This window comes from Eleutherodactylus coqui, chromosome 3, assembly GCF_035609145.1.
Source record: "Eleutherodactylus coqui strain aEleCoq1 chromosome 3, aEleCoq1.hap1, whole genome shotgun sequence".
Classification (NCBI taxonomy): domain Eukaryota; kingdom Metazoa; phylum Chordata; class Amphibia; order Anura; family Eleutherodactylidae; genus Eleutherodactylus; species Eleutherodactylus coqui.
In genome coordinates, this window is record NC_089839.1 from 240,807,367 (window position 1) to 240,828,401 (window position 21,035).

The following is a 21,035-nucleotide window of genomic DNA, read 5'->3' on the forward strand; positions in this document are numbered from 1 at the left end:
TAAAAAAGTGATCTGCAGCTAACACATACCATCATATCAAGCACACGTGTGTAATTGTAGCAAGGTCTGTACAATGGGAAGCCCTAGAGTGGGAGAGGTAAAAGTGACATCCACACTCGGCACAGGGGAGGTTGCAGTGCCGATGGCCACTGTACAGTTCAATCTGAACCGCCTTGTTCCCAGACCTGGCCGCATGGGAAGAAATTGGCGTTGCTGGGTTGCCCAATGATCTGGCATAGGGCTCTTTTACACTGAATGATACTCATTCAGATTCTTGCTGGATCGCGGGATTCTGAAAGCTGAATGACGAACCATAATTATTCATTGGAAGTTCTGTGTCAAACAATCGGCCTGTGTAAACAGGCTGTCATTCATCTACTGAGGATGGAAGTGCTTGGTCGGAGTGATCTACGACCCGCTCTGCCTCCATTCACTGGGCGATCCTCACTCCTGTGTGAAAGCATAGGAGCGGATTATTGCTGGGACGATAGTAGGGAGACTTAGTAACATAGTTACATAGTCCGTAAGACTGAAACAAGACTGCGTGTTCATTCAGTTCAGTCTATTAACCCTTTGCAATCCAATTTTGGATTCAGGGCTTCCTAGGGGGTTTTCTCTTTCTGCCATTATACAATGGCACCATCTGCTGGCTAAAGACAGTACTGCAGTATGGGACATGCTGGAGAGGCCCCTGATAACTGAGCAGCCAGTAATATACAGTAAGAATACCCTGCTGGACATCTTCCGACATCGGAGCTGTACAGCCTTCAATCAGAATGTCTGAAGACGTCAGACAGTTGATTAGAAAGGGTTAATGTTGATCTGGAGATAAATATCTCACGTCTATGGCCAGCTGTAGAGCTCATTCCCACGGCAGTGCCTGGACCATATAGTAGTGCATGGGCTGCACTAACAGAGCACAATATACATCTATAGGCATGATGTGTGATGCCTCATGTAATGCAGCTTGTCATGGGGGAAATTTGCTTAGATCAGCATTTTATATGCCTGTCTAAATAAAGACTGAACCGAAGTGCAGTGTGACAAATGTATTAAAGCGCACCTATCCGCCATCCATATGACTACGAGCTGGCATAGATTTCAGCTATAGTTTATGCCAGTTTTTGGCATAAATTATAGATGGGCTTTAGACAACCTCACCCTGATAAACCTCACCTACTTTTTTTTATAAAAGTGAAGAGAGTGGTAGAAAAAAAAGAAAAAAGTCACATATTTTGCAGAAATGCAATTCACGCAAAACACTGCAACTTTTTTACAACGCAATTGTGGTAAACAAGCCATCATGAATTTCCCTCCTATTTTTTTTCTTCACAGATTCTCCAAAATTCATGAGAAAAAAACCCTCACCTCTGCATGTGCACGGCTGATGTCACACAGTCTTTTTATAAAAACATAGTTTTTTTTGCATTCTTGCCGCAGTGATTTTATCGCTTTTTTGCAGCAATAAACCACTGCTCTCAGATGGTTTCTACAAGTCAGTAATAAAATAGTAAAAGCCCTGCAAGCATTGCTTATTTTTTTTTTTTGTAAATTTACTTTTTATTGGAAAAGTTGTGTTAACAGCAAGAAGTAGTATCATAAAAACTTAGAAAATAAAGTTCAAAGTAGTGCAATGTCAGTTTGTGAGCCAATCAAGAAAAAGAGCAATAAAACACAATACGGCCTATACAAAAATACAAAAAAATAGGAAATAGGGTTGGGAGGATGGGGGAACTGCATTTTTTTTTCTTCCTTTTGGTGCATTTTTGGGTCAATACCATTTTTGCAAAATCCCAACATACTCTAGGTCTGGCCATTTTACAGGCATTTTCCTATAGGTTTCTCTGCAGGTAAAAAATATATATCAAGCACAAAAGCTATGTGTGACCAAAAAAGGCACAAAAAATGCACCATGAAAAAATAACATTTTTAATTTTTAAATTACATAAAAAACAAAAACACCAGAAAAAAAGACTGCCTGTAGGAAGCCTTTAAGGCCTTGCTAAGTACCAGTAGTCACTATTTATCAAGAGACTATAAAAGCATAGGTCTCAAATCTCCTGTCATCTTATTTCAGCCCATAGTGTGAATCTTCAAATTCCTGGATTGCAAAACGTAATAGGAAAAAAATAAAATTCTAATATTCACATCAAAAATGTTGTAAATGCCGACCAAAAGCTAGTCTGGGATTGGCTTTAGTAGCCAACAACGTTCTGTACAACTTCCAAATAATGTTGCATGCGATATAAAGATTTGGGATATTTGTGAACCGCTCTAAAACCAGAATTGTTTTTGTTGCCTTCATTAATAATGATAATCTTTATTTATATAGGGCCAAAATATTCCTTTAGCAGCCAATCACAGCCCAGCTTTCATTCCTCATAGCACTTTTGAAAAATGAAAGCTGCTCTGTGATTGGTTGCCATGGACAATAAAGACAGTTTTTCTTCTAGGCAGTATTCCTAACTGTGAGCAGATGATACCCACATACACATAAGCAGGATTAGCTCTGTCGCTGTCATGTGTGCGCTCCGCATAGTAAGCTCAAGCCTCATTGTTAAATTGAGAAATCCTTAAAAATAACCCTTGCCCCTTTGAACGTTCCCTGTGATATGGGAACACTATCTGAAGAATATTCGTGGCTATCTATTATCCCACTTCTATATTTAGCCCTCCTTTTGTTCCTACTTGGCTCATATTACTGGAAGTGCTAAATATAAAGTTGAGCTGGGGCAGAACTTTATTCATTAGATTTCCTCTGTTTATGAGGCAAATCCAAATCCTCACACACTTCTCTTCGGGGTTTATTTAAAGTTAAAATAGTTTTAAAATAGTATTAGTCCCCGGGCACAGGGGGGGGGGGGGGTATGTGCTTCTTGGAAACAGATTAGAATGCAATTAGAACTTCATAAAGCGATTAAGAGCAGGTTACCATTCTTAAAGTGAACCCGTCACCATGAATGAACAGTTTCTAATTTAAGGGCTCTTTCCCACGAGCGGATATATGGAAGCAGCGGTTTTACGTTTTCACACCTGCTCCATATAAGCACCTGAATGGGCGTTTTTCTGCGATCATGGACAGCGTTTTCGTGTCCAGTCACATGACCGTGAGCGTCGTTTTTAGCGGAAAAAATGCGTTGCACCTCGGAAAACCCTCACTCTGTCAAAAACTTTGGGATACCTTCCAATGCCTATATAGAGGCACCTGTAAGCTTTTCGCAGCGTTGGACATTACAAAAATGCCTCCCCCTCCCTTCTTGTTCCCTGCTCCTATAGGAGTCTATGGGACCCGCCAGTGTATATTGGCCAAAACATAGTTCTAGAACTATCTTTTGGCTGATCATCTATGCACACATCCATTCACACAACCGTGAGCGTTGTTTATAGCAAAAAAATACATCACATCCTTGAAAACCCTCGCTTGGCGTAAATCCTCAGGATGCCTTTGAATGCCTAAATAGGGAGGCACCTGTAAGCTTTTTGCAGCGCTGCACAATGCTAGTCTGCCTCCCCCTCACTTTTTTTTTCTCCAGCTCCCATAAGGAGTCTATGGGAGCTGCCGATGTATATCGGTCAAAAGATCTTTTTACCCACAGTATATTCACTGCCACCGTATCTCGGTCGTGTATGTTCCATTTTTTTTACAGTGCAACCTTTTTTACGTGCCGTATATTTGCCCATGTGAACGAATACATTGGAAACCAATGTCTCAGATGGTTGAGTATATTGGTCGGACATAAAAATGCACCGTATATGCGCTCGTGTGAATGAAGCCTAATGGTGAAATAACTAACAATCCACCACCTCATTCTTGGGTGTCCATTAAAATTAAAACAAAAGACATCTAGGTAAATAACATAACTCGTTAGGAGTGTTCACTCAGAATCTATAAGTCCTTCTATAAGTACTCTTCTCTTCCCAAATGTGACAACTAGAGATGAGCGAGCATACTACTCGGTAAGGCGATATACTCAAGAGAGCATTGCCTTTTTTGAGTACCTGCTGGCTCGTCCCTGAAAATTCGTGGGAGCCCGAGGGGGGGGGGGTTGCGGAGGGGATCGGGAGGGAGAGAGAGAGGGATCTCTCTCACTCTCTTCCCCGCTCCCCCTCACTGCCCCGCGCCACCCCCGACCCCCACAGCCCCCCTGAATCTTCAGGGACGAGCCAGCAGGTACTCGAAAAAGGCGATGCTCTCTCGAGTATATCGCCTTACCGAGTATGCTCGCTCATCTCTAGTGACAACATAATTGAATGGTAGGATAAAACCTTTTTCGCTCCATGGTGTTAACAATATATAGCTGCAACTGGCATTCTGTACATATATTCTGGCAGCCAAGTACTCGAATGTTGGTCTACATTGGTGACCACCTTATACTAGTATAACAAATAGGGCCAACTGTACACAGGAAGTCTGAGCAGAGCTCTACTTTATCTTGTTTTTTTACAGATGTGTTTTAGAGCAAATCGTTAATAAATTGTGAAATGATTCCGTGAACCGGGTCTTCATTGATCTGCTGTGATAGCATTTCACATGCAAAGGAATGGAGAGACTTGTGAATGGTGACCTGTCTACCATGTCACTACTGTAAGTATAATCAATATACTAACACATTGGCTGCTACACTAGGAAAAAAATGTCCTTACGGCCACGGTTGGAATAAAAACCTTGAAAACAAAATAATCCTTTTTATTTTATTGAAAATGTTGTCATTTTCTATGGTTTTCCCTGCGTGAATTAGGCTCAGTTCACATCTGCGTTAAGATTTCTGTCATAATTCTGTTTCTTCGCTCCTTTTTTGGAGCAGAAACTGAAAATAAACTGAAAATAAACTGAAATAAACTGACCCGCTCCCCCCCCCCCCTTCACCATTGATTTCAATGGGGCTTTTAAAAAATGGAAAACAAATAAAATATTCAGTTTGCTTTTAATTTTTTTAAAACGCCATTGAAATAAGTAACCGATCAGCGTTGATTCTGTTTCTCTGCTCCAAATAAAGAACAGAGAAATACAATTGTGACTGAATCCGTAACGCAGATGTGAACTGAGTCTTATATGCAACTCATGTGGTGCTAGAAACAATTTTTCCCCTGCACTCCTCTTGAGCCGCCCGTGGCTCACAACGTACTTATTGAAATTATTTCTGAGAATTGAATCTTCTGTCAGTCCACAAACATTTAGTTGTGTCTGGAGTGGACCTTGGGTGTTCCTGGATGACGACCTCGAAATTAAACCCCCCAAGTATGTCCTTCGATGTCACGTACCACGCGGCTCCCAAGGTAAGGAGACATGCGAGTTATATATGCTTCACGAGCCCCAAGGCTCAAAACTAGTGTCAGTTAAATACAACTCATGTGAAAGTTAATGGGTTAATGGAAAAATTTGTTATTCTGTTCCATAATAGAACAGAGAACGGCCATATAAACACAGCCCTAAAGGAACACTTCGGAAGAACTGATACATTGTCCTGTGTATGGTCTGTTTTTGATGCTCTTATATTCCTTGCATCATGCACCCCCACCTAAGTCCCTGAACTAGGCGCACCCCATTGGGGCAGATTTTGAAAATTTGCCAGTTTTCTGATGCATAATGTGGCAGAAAACCGTTTTCCATGGATTGAACTTTTTACGACTGGTCCGACAAAGGGGCCTGGCTTTGTGGAAAGTGAGCATGGCCTAAATGTGACACTGTGTGTCTGAAATAGTTCCAAATTTTGGCATAAACTAATCCAACTAATAGGTGGTCTCAGTCTAAAGATACACCAGATATATTATTTAGCAGAGTCCCTGTGATAAATCTGGTGTATTTACAGGAAACCTGTCCCCAGGTTTATGCTGCCCGAACCTCAGGCCACATGAACCTTGGACAGGTATGTACATTGTACTGTGTATGTATTATTCTGAAACACTGCAGAGTTTCTAAATAAATACTTTCAAGATGTTGTCCAAATGGAACACAAGAGTCACGGGGAGCTTGTTGGATTGTTGGAATTTACACGGCCAATCATTGAGGAAACGTATGTTTGGGTGAACGTTAAAAGAGCTTTAAGGCTCCGTTGTATTCTGCAATATAGCCTTCAGATCCCATTAAATTATAACGGGTCTGTCAAGTTTCCGTCAGGTGCCTATTTTTCTTTTACTGTATAGAATATTGCAGCACGCTTCACTATTCCGGCCATGAAAAAGCAATGGGCATCTCCCTTGACAAGAATTAATGAGGGTATGAACATAGCTTTAGACACTAGTACCATTGTTGGAATAGTAGTCTCTGGATTATTTAGGCAATCTAAGAGTACCAACCACACCGAGTGCATGCCTTCTTTCCATAGTTCTTCACCTATTTAACTTCAATAACTTACAAATATGGAATGAGTGACCTTCATTTAGGTCAATAATTCACATACAATAATTGCCAATAGTAATTGTGTAACTGCTCTGTGACTACTAAAAAACACATAATCAAGCACAATTGAAAAACATCTTTAAAAAAGGCATATATGAATGCATGTACTTCCTATTATGTTCACAACGAGGTCAGACAAGGCTCCAGTATGATCGCATAAGTATTCCCCTCTGGCCCTTTCTTCACTGCACTTCTTCCTCTTGGCTGGAATATGGAAGAACGCTATACTCATTAACCATTGACAGTTGAGAGGGGGGTCAGTAGGACCCTTCTGTATTTATTAAGAGTGAGTCGATTTTACAGAGATAGGTAAAGTTGCACTTGAAATAAGTTGCTGCGCCATTAACAATCTTCGGTCATTTAATGCACTTGACAAGGAGCTGGAAGGTGATTACTGTTTTTTAACAACTGGCAGGGAAGTTGTACAATCCAGTTGCCTGTACAATAGGCCCACTGCTGTGCCTGCTGCATGCGATCAGTAATTGAAAGAACAGACCTGAACGTTGTACTTTCATCAAGCTAATTAAAGAAATTTCCTGCTTTTATAACTTAAAAAAAGTCTAAGACACTTCTAGCTCCCTAATTATATGTGACTTGTTAGCCTAAATAATTAAACATCCTTTCAGCACCGCCATGGAAAATCCTGACCCTATGGATCAGCCGTGAATGTATTCAATAACTCCGATGAGTTATTAAGTGAACTCTACAAGACTGTACCAGGTTTAAATATAGCATTTACTGAAAATGAATCCATTGAATTCTTTGATGTACTTTATGGGAGAAACATCCTTTTTCTCGCTGCATTACTATGGGAATAGTAATAGTCATCCAATAACTACTCTAAGAGGTACACTGTCAACTGAAAAAAGTTACTGCTCTGCCGGTTACTCAAATAGTTATTCCAATAGTTCATTTATTGTTTACAAGTATTTACATATGGTAATCGTTAGCTGATTATATTAAAAAAAGCAGCTTACCAGCCAGAGGATATAATGGCATCTGAGCAACAGACACCAATCTTACCTTTAACTCTCTGAAGAATATGCTACTCCTCGCCCATTCAACAATTGAAAACAATGTCTGATCGGCCATTTTGCACATGAGTCCAAATGTGTTAAGTTTATCATGTTTGCTCCTATTGGCCTGTTCCTGCTGTAAATATGACATGATCTTGCTTTGGACTTGAGGCTCGTCAGGCTCACATTTCAAGAGTTCCACTATAAGGTGTGGGATATTGGAAGGGGAGCTGGACTGATAACTGTCCATGTAAGAGTATCCCATTATAGATTCTGGAGAACTTGTATAAGGGTCCGGGTACTCCGATTTGATAGCACGGCTGGGGAAATGGCCATAGGCCTGGTAGCCTTGCAGGCTGCCATGAGGGGGCATGGCCATGCTGATAGGTGATGTCACAAAAGGGCTTCTGTCATAGTCTGTTGGAGGAAGGGCCGTATGGTTTAGAGGTAGACCCTTGGATGCCGAGTGGATATTTTGGATAGCCGAAGAAATGGTCAAATCTGTGGGAATGGCTTGGATGACCTGACTCATAGCTTCTAGTTTAAGTCCATTGGCTCGAATTAAAGCTTTTTTCTGTTGCTTGAGAGCACGGTCCCGTTTGTACATTGGCCCAAATTTGTTCCTCCCTCCACGCATTCGGTCGGCCCTCACAGCTGTATAACAGAGAAAGTCCAATATTAAACGGAGGCAGGAAGTTATAATTACTTGATATTTCTATGACATTATATCAATGGCAACACAAACAATTGTAACAATATTGCGAGAAGAGCAATTCATTAAAATGCTTGGAAATACGAATATGGATATTGCTTGCACATTGGATATAAAAGGAGTCTCCCATAAATTCTATGTATACATACAGTGACACAATTGCCTTTTTTCCTATCGATGGATATTCTATAGCTTTCCCCTTTGTGCTGAAGACTCTTTTATATTAGGATGCCTACATAATAGTGTCAGCTTGTTACTTTCCTAAAGCAGAAAAGAAAATTTGATTTTATTTTTACTAAAGCTTCAGAAAAGCAAAGTCTTCAGTTTTAGGAATAATTAAGAAGAAATGTGTTTCAGCTGCAGCCAGGGGGGGGATTTTAATGGGGTTTGTCACAGCGGTAAGTTTCATTGTGGTGCAAGTTTAATGGGATAGCTAGTGACACTGACTGCGCCTACCTTGGCCAGTGGCTCTTATGCAAAGGAGTGATTACACCACCATTAAAAATGCATGGAGATCTCAGATACACATCTCGTATAAAGACTTCTGCAATTAATGAAGCTCAGTAATTTATAGGCTACAATTTAGGTTTAATAGGGCTATTAGTAAAGTACACACTGCGGTGCCATTACAGGGAGAATGAGTTACAGCAGACAGGAACTTAAAAGCAGAGAGATAATGTATAGTATATGGAGATATAATATGCCATGCCAATATAGAGCTATACAGATGTGAAATGGGATTTTTGTGTAAATATATATATATATATAACTTTTTTTTTTTTCAATCAATTCCAAAATTCCTTCAATAATTAGACACAGAGAAAAAATTTTTTTACTTTTTATTTTAGGAAAAAGAAAGTTCCAGAGGAAAAAGCGCTATGCTCTCACATTTCCCTGTCTGCCACGTTTATTTTTCTTTTCAGGCTTTCTATATACTATACTTTCCACATCTGGAAACCTATAAAAGTGTCCTTTTTTTATTTTTTAGGTGAAAAAAAAAGTTTGACGTCCCAAATGAACAGATCGGTTGCAGAGTGATAATCAGAAAACGTATTTGTGGTTTAGTTGACCCGAATGACCTTTCTTTCTAAACCTGCTCTTGCCAAATGAATTGCCGTCATCAATGGCATAAGGGTTTAGAACTAGAAAAAACAATATCTATTTTCACTCGCGATTCTGCATTGAATCTGTGCAGAAATAATAGAATGGGATGTGTGATTTCCACTGATACATCAAGATATTAAGAGTTTGAATGATGATTAGGATTATTTAAAGTGCCATTAATTGCAGGATGCTGTAACATATGAAAACATAGCATATTACATATAAAAGACAACAGGAATAATAAACATGAACTAAATGACTTACAAAGGGATATAAATGGAGATCGGACCCAACCCACGAGGGCTTGCAGTCTACGAGGGGAGGGGGAAGGAGGCAGTAGGTGACGGGAGAAGCTCGTATAGGGGTTGCGGCAAGGCTACTCTAGGTTGTAGCCTTTCTGAAGAATGCTGGACATAAAGTATCTACACAACATACTGGAGATGAATCTTTACGAAAGAGCTTTACAACAATACGAGCTTCTATGCTGAAGTATCAAAAGACGTTAACAGGCAAACGCTCTGAAATTTAGAGATCCCTTTTTTCACATTATATTGGGAATTGCTTGATGCACAAACATTGACCGTACTAAGCAATCAGAGAATTGAGTATCCCCGTCATGTTATTCCGAACAACCTTTAAATATGGTTGGCTCAAATAATGAGAAGAAGTTGTAGTAAAGAGATAAGGTAGCCACTTGGGCGCCTGAAGAAAAGACTGGTCAGGGCCTATATATATATATATATATATATATATATCTATATATATCTATAGATAGATAGATAGATAGATAACGTGTAGACATTCTCAGGCAGGAGAGGTGCGGAAATTCTAAAACACCTTTTTTTAAACATAACTGTGAAGACAATCCCCGCCTTGGTCTGACATTGACTTTATGACCAACAACTATACTACAAAGATATTTCTTTTGCTTTTTAAAGGTTTTAAATATTTTTTTCATTTTCTATCTCTTCACTTTTCTTTAATTTTCCTGTTGCTACATGGAAACTGTAAACAAGCAGGCTAGCTTATTTTTGTACTTATGGCTTGTCTTTGTATTTAATGTTGATTCCCCATGGAGCCTGTTTACTTAGAAACACCCAGGGCAGCAATAGTGAGATCATTTACACACGACTATCCAAAAATGTGAATTTACAGGACGGAATAGAGACACGTTTTGAGGCCACATTGACGGATTTGATCAGTACTTTTTAATGCAAAATCCGGAGTGGATGCAAAAAACACAAGACACAGAAATGTTTCTACAACGCCTAGCTTTGGGTTAAAAAAAGAAAAAAAAAATGCAAACTACTGATCCCAAGTGTGAGTGAGGCCTGAGGCCACGTTCACATGGTAGCATTTTGGTCAGTATTTTGTACCAGTCTTTGTAAACCAAAATAAAAGGTAGGTCCAATAGATAGTAGAGGTGCAAATCTTTCATTTATGCTTTTTTTTTGGTAGATTTAATTCTCGGTCTTGACTCACAAATACTGAAGTCAAACACAGACCACAATACTGCTGTGTGAAAGGGACCTGAGAGTGATGAAATGTGTCAACATCAGCTAACCTGCTTATTGACAGATTTGTATTCTTTATATTTTTTCTACACTGCAAAGAATGACTGAAAAAAGTCCAAATCTACCCGAAATATGACTATAAACGTATATCCAATTACCATATGATCAGGGTTTTAAATACAAAGCTTCATATTAACCACTTAACAACAGAGACATTTTGGGCTTTAAGAGCAGGAGGGATTCTTTTCATTTTTCTCTTCTCCCATTTTTATCAATTATAACATTTTTAGCATTAAAACTACATATTAATGTATGACTTATACGAGTCCTTGTTTTATTGTGGGGAAAGTTAGATTGATTTTTAGCATTTTGTGGTACCTGGATAAATTTGAATTTATTTGGGGGTTTTTATTTTGGTTTTTTAAATTAAAGAATGCATAAAAAAAGCAACCCTGGTATTTTTTTAAGCTATTCACCTTAACTAACACAATAACTTTACAGTACCGGTTGTTGCCAGTATGGTGGGAGAATAACAAATATGTATATGGTTTTTACAGTTTGCAACATTTATTTAATAAAAGTAATTTCATTAAAACAAAAAACAGAAAAAAAACTGTTTTCAATCCTTGATTAAGGAGTTAAATTGCCAAGGCTGGAGATTTCTCAATTACAGCCACCATCTCACTTTTGATTGCGGGCACAGTAGCTGTATCCACACAATAACATGGATATACAAGTACGACATTTTTTTAAAATACTTCCTTTGGTGATGTACATGTACGCTAAAAAAAATATTTTATATAACAAGACAATAATTTAGTTTATGAACTAAATGCAGAAATAACATGTGAAGAAGTGGACTCTGCATCTGGAAAATAGTACTTGGGAGGAATTTAAGGGTTTGCAAATCCTTTCTCTAATGTAAAGCTAGGTCTAGAATTAACTCTATGCACATTGTGTGTGTGTGTGTAATATATATATATATATATATATATACACACACACACACACATATATATATATATATAAATTGTATGGGTTTGTAAATTGATGCATAAAGCGTATTTAGTGATTTAAACAATTCAACTACACAAAGTTGCTTAGCCTTTTTTTATAGTACATGTATTGTTTTTAGATGTACATGTATATTATCTCCTAGTGATCGTGCCCAATCTTCTGTATGTTTCCTGTGCTTTGAACATGGTCATTTTGTCCAATTCATGTCTTCGGAGGAATACAATAGAAAGGGCAAGTAGTTTGTCTACATCCAAAAAAAACACAAAAATAAAGGAATATGGGAAAGTTCAAACTGTTTTATTCAATTATTATTTTTGTATACTTTTTTTGACTATTTACTGAATCATTGAAGATGTTTTTCTACTACATGAGTGTGAATTTAATATAAACTTTTGATTGGTTTCTATCTGTTACAGAAATCCTAAACAGTAACGGAAACCCTCCAAACTAAAGCTGGACTCAGTAAAATTGCAGTTGCAGAGTCGGGACACATTAACCACATTATGGGCTTTCTATAATATATGAACACATAGCTCTGCTTACTTAATAATGCTTGTCAGGACAATGACCACATAATATCGGTGCACATTTTTGAATTGTCTTAGACATTGTACTCATCCAACTATCATTAAGTGGTCATAGTCTTATAATTTATAATAATCGGAATCTGTCTTATCACTTCAGAGCGGCCGCGGATACGTATAAAATATATTGTAATTTAGCTCTATATTGAAAAATCAACTGAGGATTTCTCATGGGGATAAAAGCAATCCTAATGACTTTTTGGCATAGACAGAGTAATCTTAAAATAGGAAATTGCTCTACTTTCATAAACACAAAGTTACGATTTTTTTTTTTATATATATATATATATATATATATATATATATATATTTATTTTTTATTTAAAAAACACATAATTTGTGTGAATATGCCTGTTATCAATCCATCCCTCTAGTCATATATGTTTGATTTTTTTTTCCGCATGCACACACTTCTTCACATCCATCCCCTCCATTATTATCTTACCTTCTAATTTCATCCCCACACTCAAACACTTCTGAAACCTGCAGTAAGGACATCGCTTCCTTTGGGTCTTATCAATCTGACAGGTCTGATTTTCAATACATGTGTATCTTTTATTGTTCTGAACTGTCCGCTTGAAAAAACCCTAGAGAATACAGGGAAAGATAGAATAATCAGTAAACATAGACATTTAGGTTGATGGATCCCTTCCTCCTATTTAGTGCAAAACAGTACAACTTGGCATTCAACCAGTTGCTATTCTATCATTAAATATGTTAATTTGGAACTTATCTAATGCCCCCAACAAGTTTGTGAGAAGATGTTAACAGCATTACAAAATATCTGCACAATTAACATTAAAAACATTCCCCGTCCTTAAACAATGTCATACCGCTACATCATTTAGCTGCCTGGTTCTCAAATTGCAAGGATAAAAAAAATCTATCCATAATCCCTTAATACAGTACAATACATCAATAGTATACAGGATCACATATTCTTCTAATACAACATGATAGAAAACATTTAGGAGGAAGACCCAGTAAAGTGTCACTGGAGAAGAGGAAAGGGATACAATAATAACCCAGAAAACAAAAATAACAAGAACTCCGCACCTTACAGCTCTCACAGGTCAGCAGTCCATAATGATATCCAGAAACCTTGTCCCCGCAGACAGGACACAGCTCCTCCAAGTCGTCATCATACGAGTAGCCCATCATTTTAAACTGCGACACTGAATGAAGATGAGGCACAAACTCAGTACTTGTACGACATTAATTAGAAAGTCCAAACCCAATCCATAAATACATGCAATGTATCAATGTATTAAAGCGGCTGCTCAGATGGACTTCATGTGTCGGATCTTTTAGGAACAGACAACATTTGTCTTATGAATTGTAAGATACGGCAAGTGATGGCCACTGAAATGTTACTGATGGCTGAGACATGAAGGTTACACCACACCCATTAGGTTTGTCCCTTGATATGATATACTAAGTGGTGCAGAGATCAGAGCAGCCAAACATAACCCTGTGAAAGCAATCTCCAAACTTTCACATATCCCTTTTTATTACTCAGTGCCCTCCCATATCTGATATACTTATCTGCTCCATTGCTACAATCAAACCCACATTAGACCAAAAGTAAAGATAACAGCTCTGGTACTATTGTAAAAGTTTTGCAAAATGATATTTACATTGTTATTAACTGCTGCTCATAGCATTGCCACTTTATCTCTATAAACATTGCCATTTCAGGCGTACAAAGAATCCCTGCAAGCTATCAGTAAAGGATATCTGTGAAAATGACAATTAAAACCTATTAAAACTTATTTAAAAATACACACAACATAATATTATATATATATATATATATATATATATATATATATATATATATATATATATGTAATGTGATGTGTGTGATTCCTTTCAATAGTTACTTCTACTTCTTTGGAGGACTTCTTAGCTGCTTGTACACACTAGAGTAGATGTGTAAATAACTTATGCAATAATCTATCATAACTTTTTATCATTAGTCAGATACTTTAAATTATATTTTAGAAATGACAACCATTTACAACTTTCCTATGATATTATTATTGCTAATATTTACTTTCAGATAAGCTGGAGGTGGAAAATCATTAAAAAGCCCTGATCATTCTACAGGTTACAGACATTTGTATGTGTATTCCTTAGAGATTACTGCACTGAAACACAGAAAAGATTTCACACACTAAAAAGAAACTTCAGTTGGCCCTGAAATATGACCAACATCTGGAATGGTTATGTCATTGTTCCTAGATGGTAAATCAGGCAGGTAAAGCAAGGCATTTTCAGGTCTTAAACCTATGAGAAAATTAAGATTTTTCATCTAATGTTTTCGCATTTTTTTTACAGTATTCCACATAACTGAAATGCATACCAGAAGATTTAGTCTGATTTAGAATCCCTAGCCACTGCACCAAGTTGTCCTAAATGTGGCAATTCATACTCTATTAACAGATTGCAAGCTTTCTGCACCAAATTCCCAACAAGAACTTCAAATACATATTGAAAAAACAATGGCAGATAGATAGATAGATAGATAGATATGCCTGTAGAATGTCCTTTTAGCTTTTCATATATTTTATACATGTTATAAGTATTGCATTAATTCCCTAGTTATACCACCATTGTGGTGTTGCACTAAATATTAATTACAAAAGAATATATAATTATGAAAAATGTAATGGCAGCATTCAGATATATTCATACTGAATTCCACAAGGAGTAAGCAACATCTAAATTGCACAGTGTGTGTATGTGTGTGTATATATATATATATATATATATATATATATATATATATATATATATATATATATATATAATATTAAATCATTGGGTGTCCTAGAGACAAATATTGAGCAGTTCCTTCCCTGCTGTAAGCATCGTCCCTGGGCACTCACTGCTGGCTCTACAGGTCACCCTAATGTAAGTATTCCAGTTTCTGTTCCTTTTGTCCTAACTATTACAGCTAGGGCTAGGTGTGAATGGTGTATCCAGCACCCTGCATTCACTGAGAATCTTCACTATCCAAAATACATTGAAATTTACACTCCAAACTATACTGAGTATATTGAGATTATGAAGTATTAATAAAATAAAAACATCAAGCACAACAAAAGCAAGAAAGAAAAAACAATCGTCAACAGCAAATAACTTTACACGGAAGCCAAAGTTGCGATTCTCTCCCCATTACAGCCACTATTCACTAACGATCCATATCTATCGCTCTGAGAAGTGCTCACACCATATGATCGTGTTGGGTGCGATTATATTCTGTATCCTAAATATTTACTTTCAAGTAGTTAGAAAGTAACACTGAAGTGAATCAGACAAAAAGAACATTACATAAATAAGAATCTTCTATCTATCTGCAGCCCCAAGATAGGCGATATACCTAAAACCGGCAGTATAACCCGCCAATATACCGGGCTATATGAGGACAGCGATTATAATACTCCATGATATAAGTGCAGTGACCCTCCACGTGCGGCAGAAGTGTCCCCAATGCTCATCCCTCTCCATATAGTGTCACCAGCATCCTATAGTAGGATATCCTATATACACTGTCACCTCCCAGAGGGACAAGGTGTTACCATTGTATGCAGCACACACAGTATACACATCCCTATCTACAAAGCCCACACACATATGTATACACACATAATACATATGTAGATAGATGACACTTCCATATGTGTACAATGCACATCTACAGGTATATATTACCTACTGCACACCTATATCTCTCTATATGTACACAAGGCCTATAGACAGGTGTGCGGTGATAGTTATACACATATATACCATTCTATAGGGTCACACACTGCCGGGACAAGCTGCTGGACTATATATGTAGAGTAGTGACGTAGGCATCACTGTCCCCCGCACTCACCCTGCATGCTGTCCGGCATCTGCTCGCCGTGTGCCCGGGACAGCCCCAGAGCTTCAGACTCCACTTTGGGCAGCATGACTGAGTGCGGGCGTCCTGCGGTAGTTGCGGGCGAGCGGTGCAGTCAGGGGGTGACCATGTGCGGGACTAGATCCGCTCCATCCGTGCGGGACGACGACAACTCCGTCTCCTGTGTCGTGTAGAGCAGGACGGATCTCCCCGCACGTCCCGAGCCGCCAGCCACACTGAGCTCCGTCCGTCCTGTCATCCGTGTGAGAGCGGGGGGCGGGGCTCGTCTGCTGTCACTGCAGCCACGCCCCTTCTCCCTGTCTACAGCCTGCACGCTGGTGCTCTCCTCCATCAGCCGGAGGAAGGGAGCTGCTGCTCAACTAAACTGCATACCTTGTAGAAGGGATGTCGCTGCTTCTGGAGATCTGTGCTGCAAAGTCAATTCTTTGTCCCATTAGAATGAATTACAGACCTCCTTCCCCCAGCCTGAAATGGCTGATAAAAGAGAACAATAAAATTCATTTACCTCTACACTGGGAATTTTAGGTTCAAAGTCCCTTTAAAGGTGGAAATCGGCAGTAATTACAAGGCTGAGAAGGAATACTGGAGCTGAGTGACAACCAATAAGGCGACCATTACAGGTGGTGGTCTCCAGGATTTACCAATCACGTATGGCTGGTGTAATACTGACTGTCACCCAGCCAGTATACAGTATATAACCAAAAGACAACTATATACCAGTTATAACAACCCAAACTATCACTAGCCAATGCTTCTATCAGGACATGTTGGTACTGACAAAAAGGGCGGACCCTGAAACCCACAATATCTCTCAGGAGTCAGACTGATATGAGATTATATAGTATTAGCGATCCACATACCCCATGAGCTGGAGATGGGTGAATCTGCAGGAGGGTAGTCTATACAGCCACCCTCCTCCCGGCATGCACCGCCTTCTTTAATTACGGTATTATCAACTCTTTAGAACACAAGCAAAGCCTGTTCTATCAGTCCTCTATCAGTGACTGTGAAATTACTGCACGTCCCATGCTCCTACCCTATCTCCACTGATACTGCTACAAATATCACTGGAGGGAAGAAATTAAAACTTAACTTTTACGGATATTTCTGAAATTGACATCTGAGCTGATAGAGAAACAAGTATATATACACAATATAACCATTACCTAAGAACAATCTATGAGCAACTGTGGCTATTGCCACACCAAAGGGAAAGGGAGCACGCAGTATATATATAGAAAGGAGAAAATGATAACTACAACGGCTAATCGCCTCTTACAAAACTTTTTCTTGGCCCCCTGTACCCTAGCATATAGGTTAATTAAACTGCACTATCACACTGCCTCTCCACACCAAATGTGCAAGAGTGAAAAAGAAAGTTTTGTAAGGGGGATTAGGAGTTGTAGTTGGCATCTTCTCCTTTTATATACATTGCGTGCACCCCCTCCCTTTGGTGTGCTAATATACTTATTTTTTTATCAGCTCAGATGGCAGTTTTAGAAATATCAGTAAAAGTGAAGTTTTAATTTACTTCCTAAAGTGATATAACAGAAAGAAGGGCAGTTTTTTCCCCAGTTCCTGTGTTTTCAGTAAAGATTCTGCAAAGTGCCAAATTGCAATACACGTTACAATCTCCCATCATTAAAGATTTTTATTCTATCTTCCCTTATTTTATTTTTTAAAACGTTATCTATCTATCTATCTATCTATCTATCTATCTATCTATCTATCTATCTATCTATCTATCTATCTATCTATCTATCTATCTATCTATCTATCGTCTATCTGTCTACAAAGTAAAAAATGAATCTCCTCTATGACATAAATACGGGTAATCAAAACTGCAGACTACACAAAAATTAATTGTAATATTGCTGCCAAACTGATATCCTGCCACTCCAAACGTTATATTTTTCGATTCTCTGTGGGTATAAAAATGATGGCAGCCCCGGTATCAGCTCGTGTGTGTTCTGTCCAATATTCCTTCCTGTATAGTATGTACATGGGCTGTTTCCCTCCTACTCTGCATTACTGCACGACCTGAAAAGTACAAATCTGAAATATTCCTGGTTTTATTCCCCTCTGTGTAAATAAAGCTTCTCTTTACACAATGCTACATCACCATGTCATTAAAAATTAACCTTATCACCGGGTAACTGCTGGAGTCAAGAGGTTGTGCAAACACACATTATATACCCACCAGCATTCCAAAGACAAAACAGAAAAACGAAATGTTCCCAATAAATATCAAAAATATCAATATGTCTTTAATCGAATATGTCAGCTGGAACACATATGAAATGTTAAGTTCTAGAAAAATAACAGTATAATTCACAGCTAAATGCTTTCTCTGCACAGTGACGACTTTATAGAAGTGACCAAACATATATATGCACCCAAAGAGTTACATAGTATATACATATATACACAACAGCACTGTATATGTATGTGTATATATATACACACACACTCGCACACTACTCCTGTGCTGGCTAGTTCAATTCTCATTTTCCCATTGACAAGTATTGAATGTGTATGCGTTTTTCCTGTATTGCGCACACAGGTATACACGTGTTTATGAATATATATAGATAAATGAGGATATTGGACGAATAGTAAATAGAGCACTAGATGGATATTAGATGGACAGATACAAGATAAGTTTTCTTGCATCTATTTCAGGACACTTCATTGACTGGTGAGCTGCAGATAAGCAGAATAGCCCACAATAACCTAATTAAACACAACTTGCTATCTCATCCTATTGTGTTACTTAAGTTATATAAAGTTCTTCTACCACTTATATAAAAGGATTTCGTTTGCAAATCCCTTACTTTGCACAAGAGTCGGGCAGTTGTATTATTCGATTCTCTTTGGGTCTGTGGTTTACACATCGGTTTATCTAGAACAGATCGCGATATAAAGCCTAGAAATATGAATTTCGTTTCAACACAAATATCTAATACATTTTTAGAAATTCTCTCGAGTTCAGTAGAAAGAGTATATTTTAACTATATAATTTTGCATTCACAGTCGACTAATAAAGCTGGCAGTTTCTTATGGTTCTAGATATAGAATGAGACCGCGCATTATAGTTATTTAGTGCATACGAAGATAACTTTAAATATATTTGAACATCCTGAGAGTTCCTTGTACTGACTTCATTCTGCATAGCAACAAACTTCATTTTTGCACTTTTCAGGCGACGAACCCACTTACCATACTGCAGGTATTCTTAATGACATTTTGCCTACTGCAAAGGTTGACACAGATCACAAAGCATTACGTTTTACTGTTCCATGAACATGTTTATAAGAGTATGTAAACATATGTAAATGTCTGTATGTATATTGTGACTCAGGCACTACATTCACAATACTATGCTTGACCCATACAGTCATCTAAATAGGTCGTTGCTCTCCTCTGTTCTGTATTTGCATTTATCTATTTATTTGTATAATTGTATTAGCTGCTTGTTATTATTTAGCAGACGTAATTATTTTCATGTGGTTACTTTGTAGAGAAAAGCATATAGAATGAATGAATGAATGAAAGCTGTCCAATTAGCAATTGTAGGCTGAATATCCCAAATATTTTTCATTGTAGGACTGGTTGTTGTTATGTGATTGTGGATTTCCAATTGTTATGACTGTGACCAACTTATACAGAAGGTGTTGCAGCTGGCATGAAATTATTAGTTTCACACATACTTGTTGCAGAATTGCGCTTGTGAAATCTGCTCTTAGATTTCACAAAAAAATACAGTGCAAAATTAAAGTCAATGGGGGTTTTAACAAACCCCATATATTCATGAAAGAATATCCTAGTGGAGTTTTGCATGCTGTGGATTTTCTGCTTTGCAGCATCCCCTACATGTTATGGAAATGTTGCACACTTTCACCATTGATTTCATTCATTGTAAAGGAATGCAATGAATGAAACCTGCAGCTACATCCACATCTTCACACATGGCTGATATGATTACATTTCTACAGCTGTCCCATTTATATGAATGGGTTTGTAAGAATCGAAGCCCATTCTGCAGAAGCAACTTCATTCGCATATATGGAATGAATTTTCATTCACAAAAAGTTCTGTAACAAATCTTCCATGTGTGAACATTCATACTGCAAGCTCTTCATACTTCTCAACCTCTCAGCTTTTTCTTTCTTGATCTTTTCTCTGATTTGGGTTAAAGTGGCCCTCCAGACAAAAGTCTGTCTCTGACCAGAGGGAAAGGAGGTATATTACCTGCAGTTGATTTCTCTGCCACCCCACCAATCCACTGGTTGCAGTCTGTGTTTTTGGCTGTCCAAGATGGCTGTAGCAATTTTCTAATGACCTAATGCAGACTGTGCACTGGTTTCTTAATTAACAGTGTTGATCACATGAGCAGTTCTGGCCAATCAGAGGGCAGGTATAGAGAATTTTTGGTTTAACAATAGCAATGCACTGTGGGGATTAAGTAGTCTGAAGATTGTGTTATCCATCTTGGACGGCCCAAAACAGGACCTGGAATCCACAGATCAGAGGGATAGCAGTAACAAACAACTTCAGGTACTATACCCCTTCCCCAGCCAGGCCTGGGACTTAGTTTTATCCTGAAACAGGAGGGTCACTTTAAATGGGTTTTGCTATTAGAAAACAAACATTCTAAGGCCTCACTCTTGCATGCATGGTATATTGGGTGTCTTTAAAAAAGGTCACAAAAACAGCAGCAAGGGTCAAACAATGAAAATCAAGGTCTATGACTGGAAAACCCCTTAAAAATGCTACAT

General features: G+C 38.2%; 1 protein-coding gene across 2 annotated transcripts in view; it reads right to left on the reverse strand.

Annotated features, from left to right (window-relative positions):
- Positions 1-21,035, reverse strand: part of NR5A2 (nuclear receptor subfamily 5 group A member 2) — a 117,849-nt gene that overhangs the window by 72,468 nt on the left and 24,346 nt on the right. The window contains exons 1-4 of one of the 2 annotated variants that reach the window (XM_066597173.1): positions 16,231-16,457; positions 13,404-13,522; positions 12,793-12,934; positions 7,424-8,070 (exon numbers count right to left, since the gene is read on the reverse strand). In XM_066597173.1, the coding sequence (XP_066453270.1) occupies positions 7,424-8,070; positions 12,793-12,934; positions 13,404-13,522; positions 16,231-16,306 (984 nt within the window). In that variant the 5' untranslated portion in view covers positions 16,307-16,457. Of the gene's footprint in view, positions 1-7,423; positions 8,071-12,792; positions 12,935-13,403; positions 13,523-16,230; positions 16,458-21,035 lie in introns of those variants that run through there. The other variant, XM_066597174.1, reaches the window with a different exon arrangement.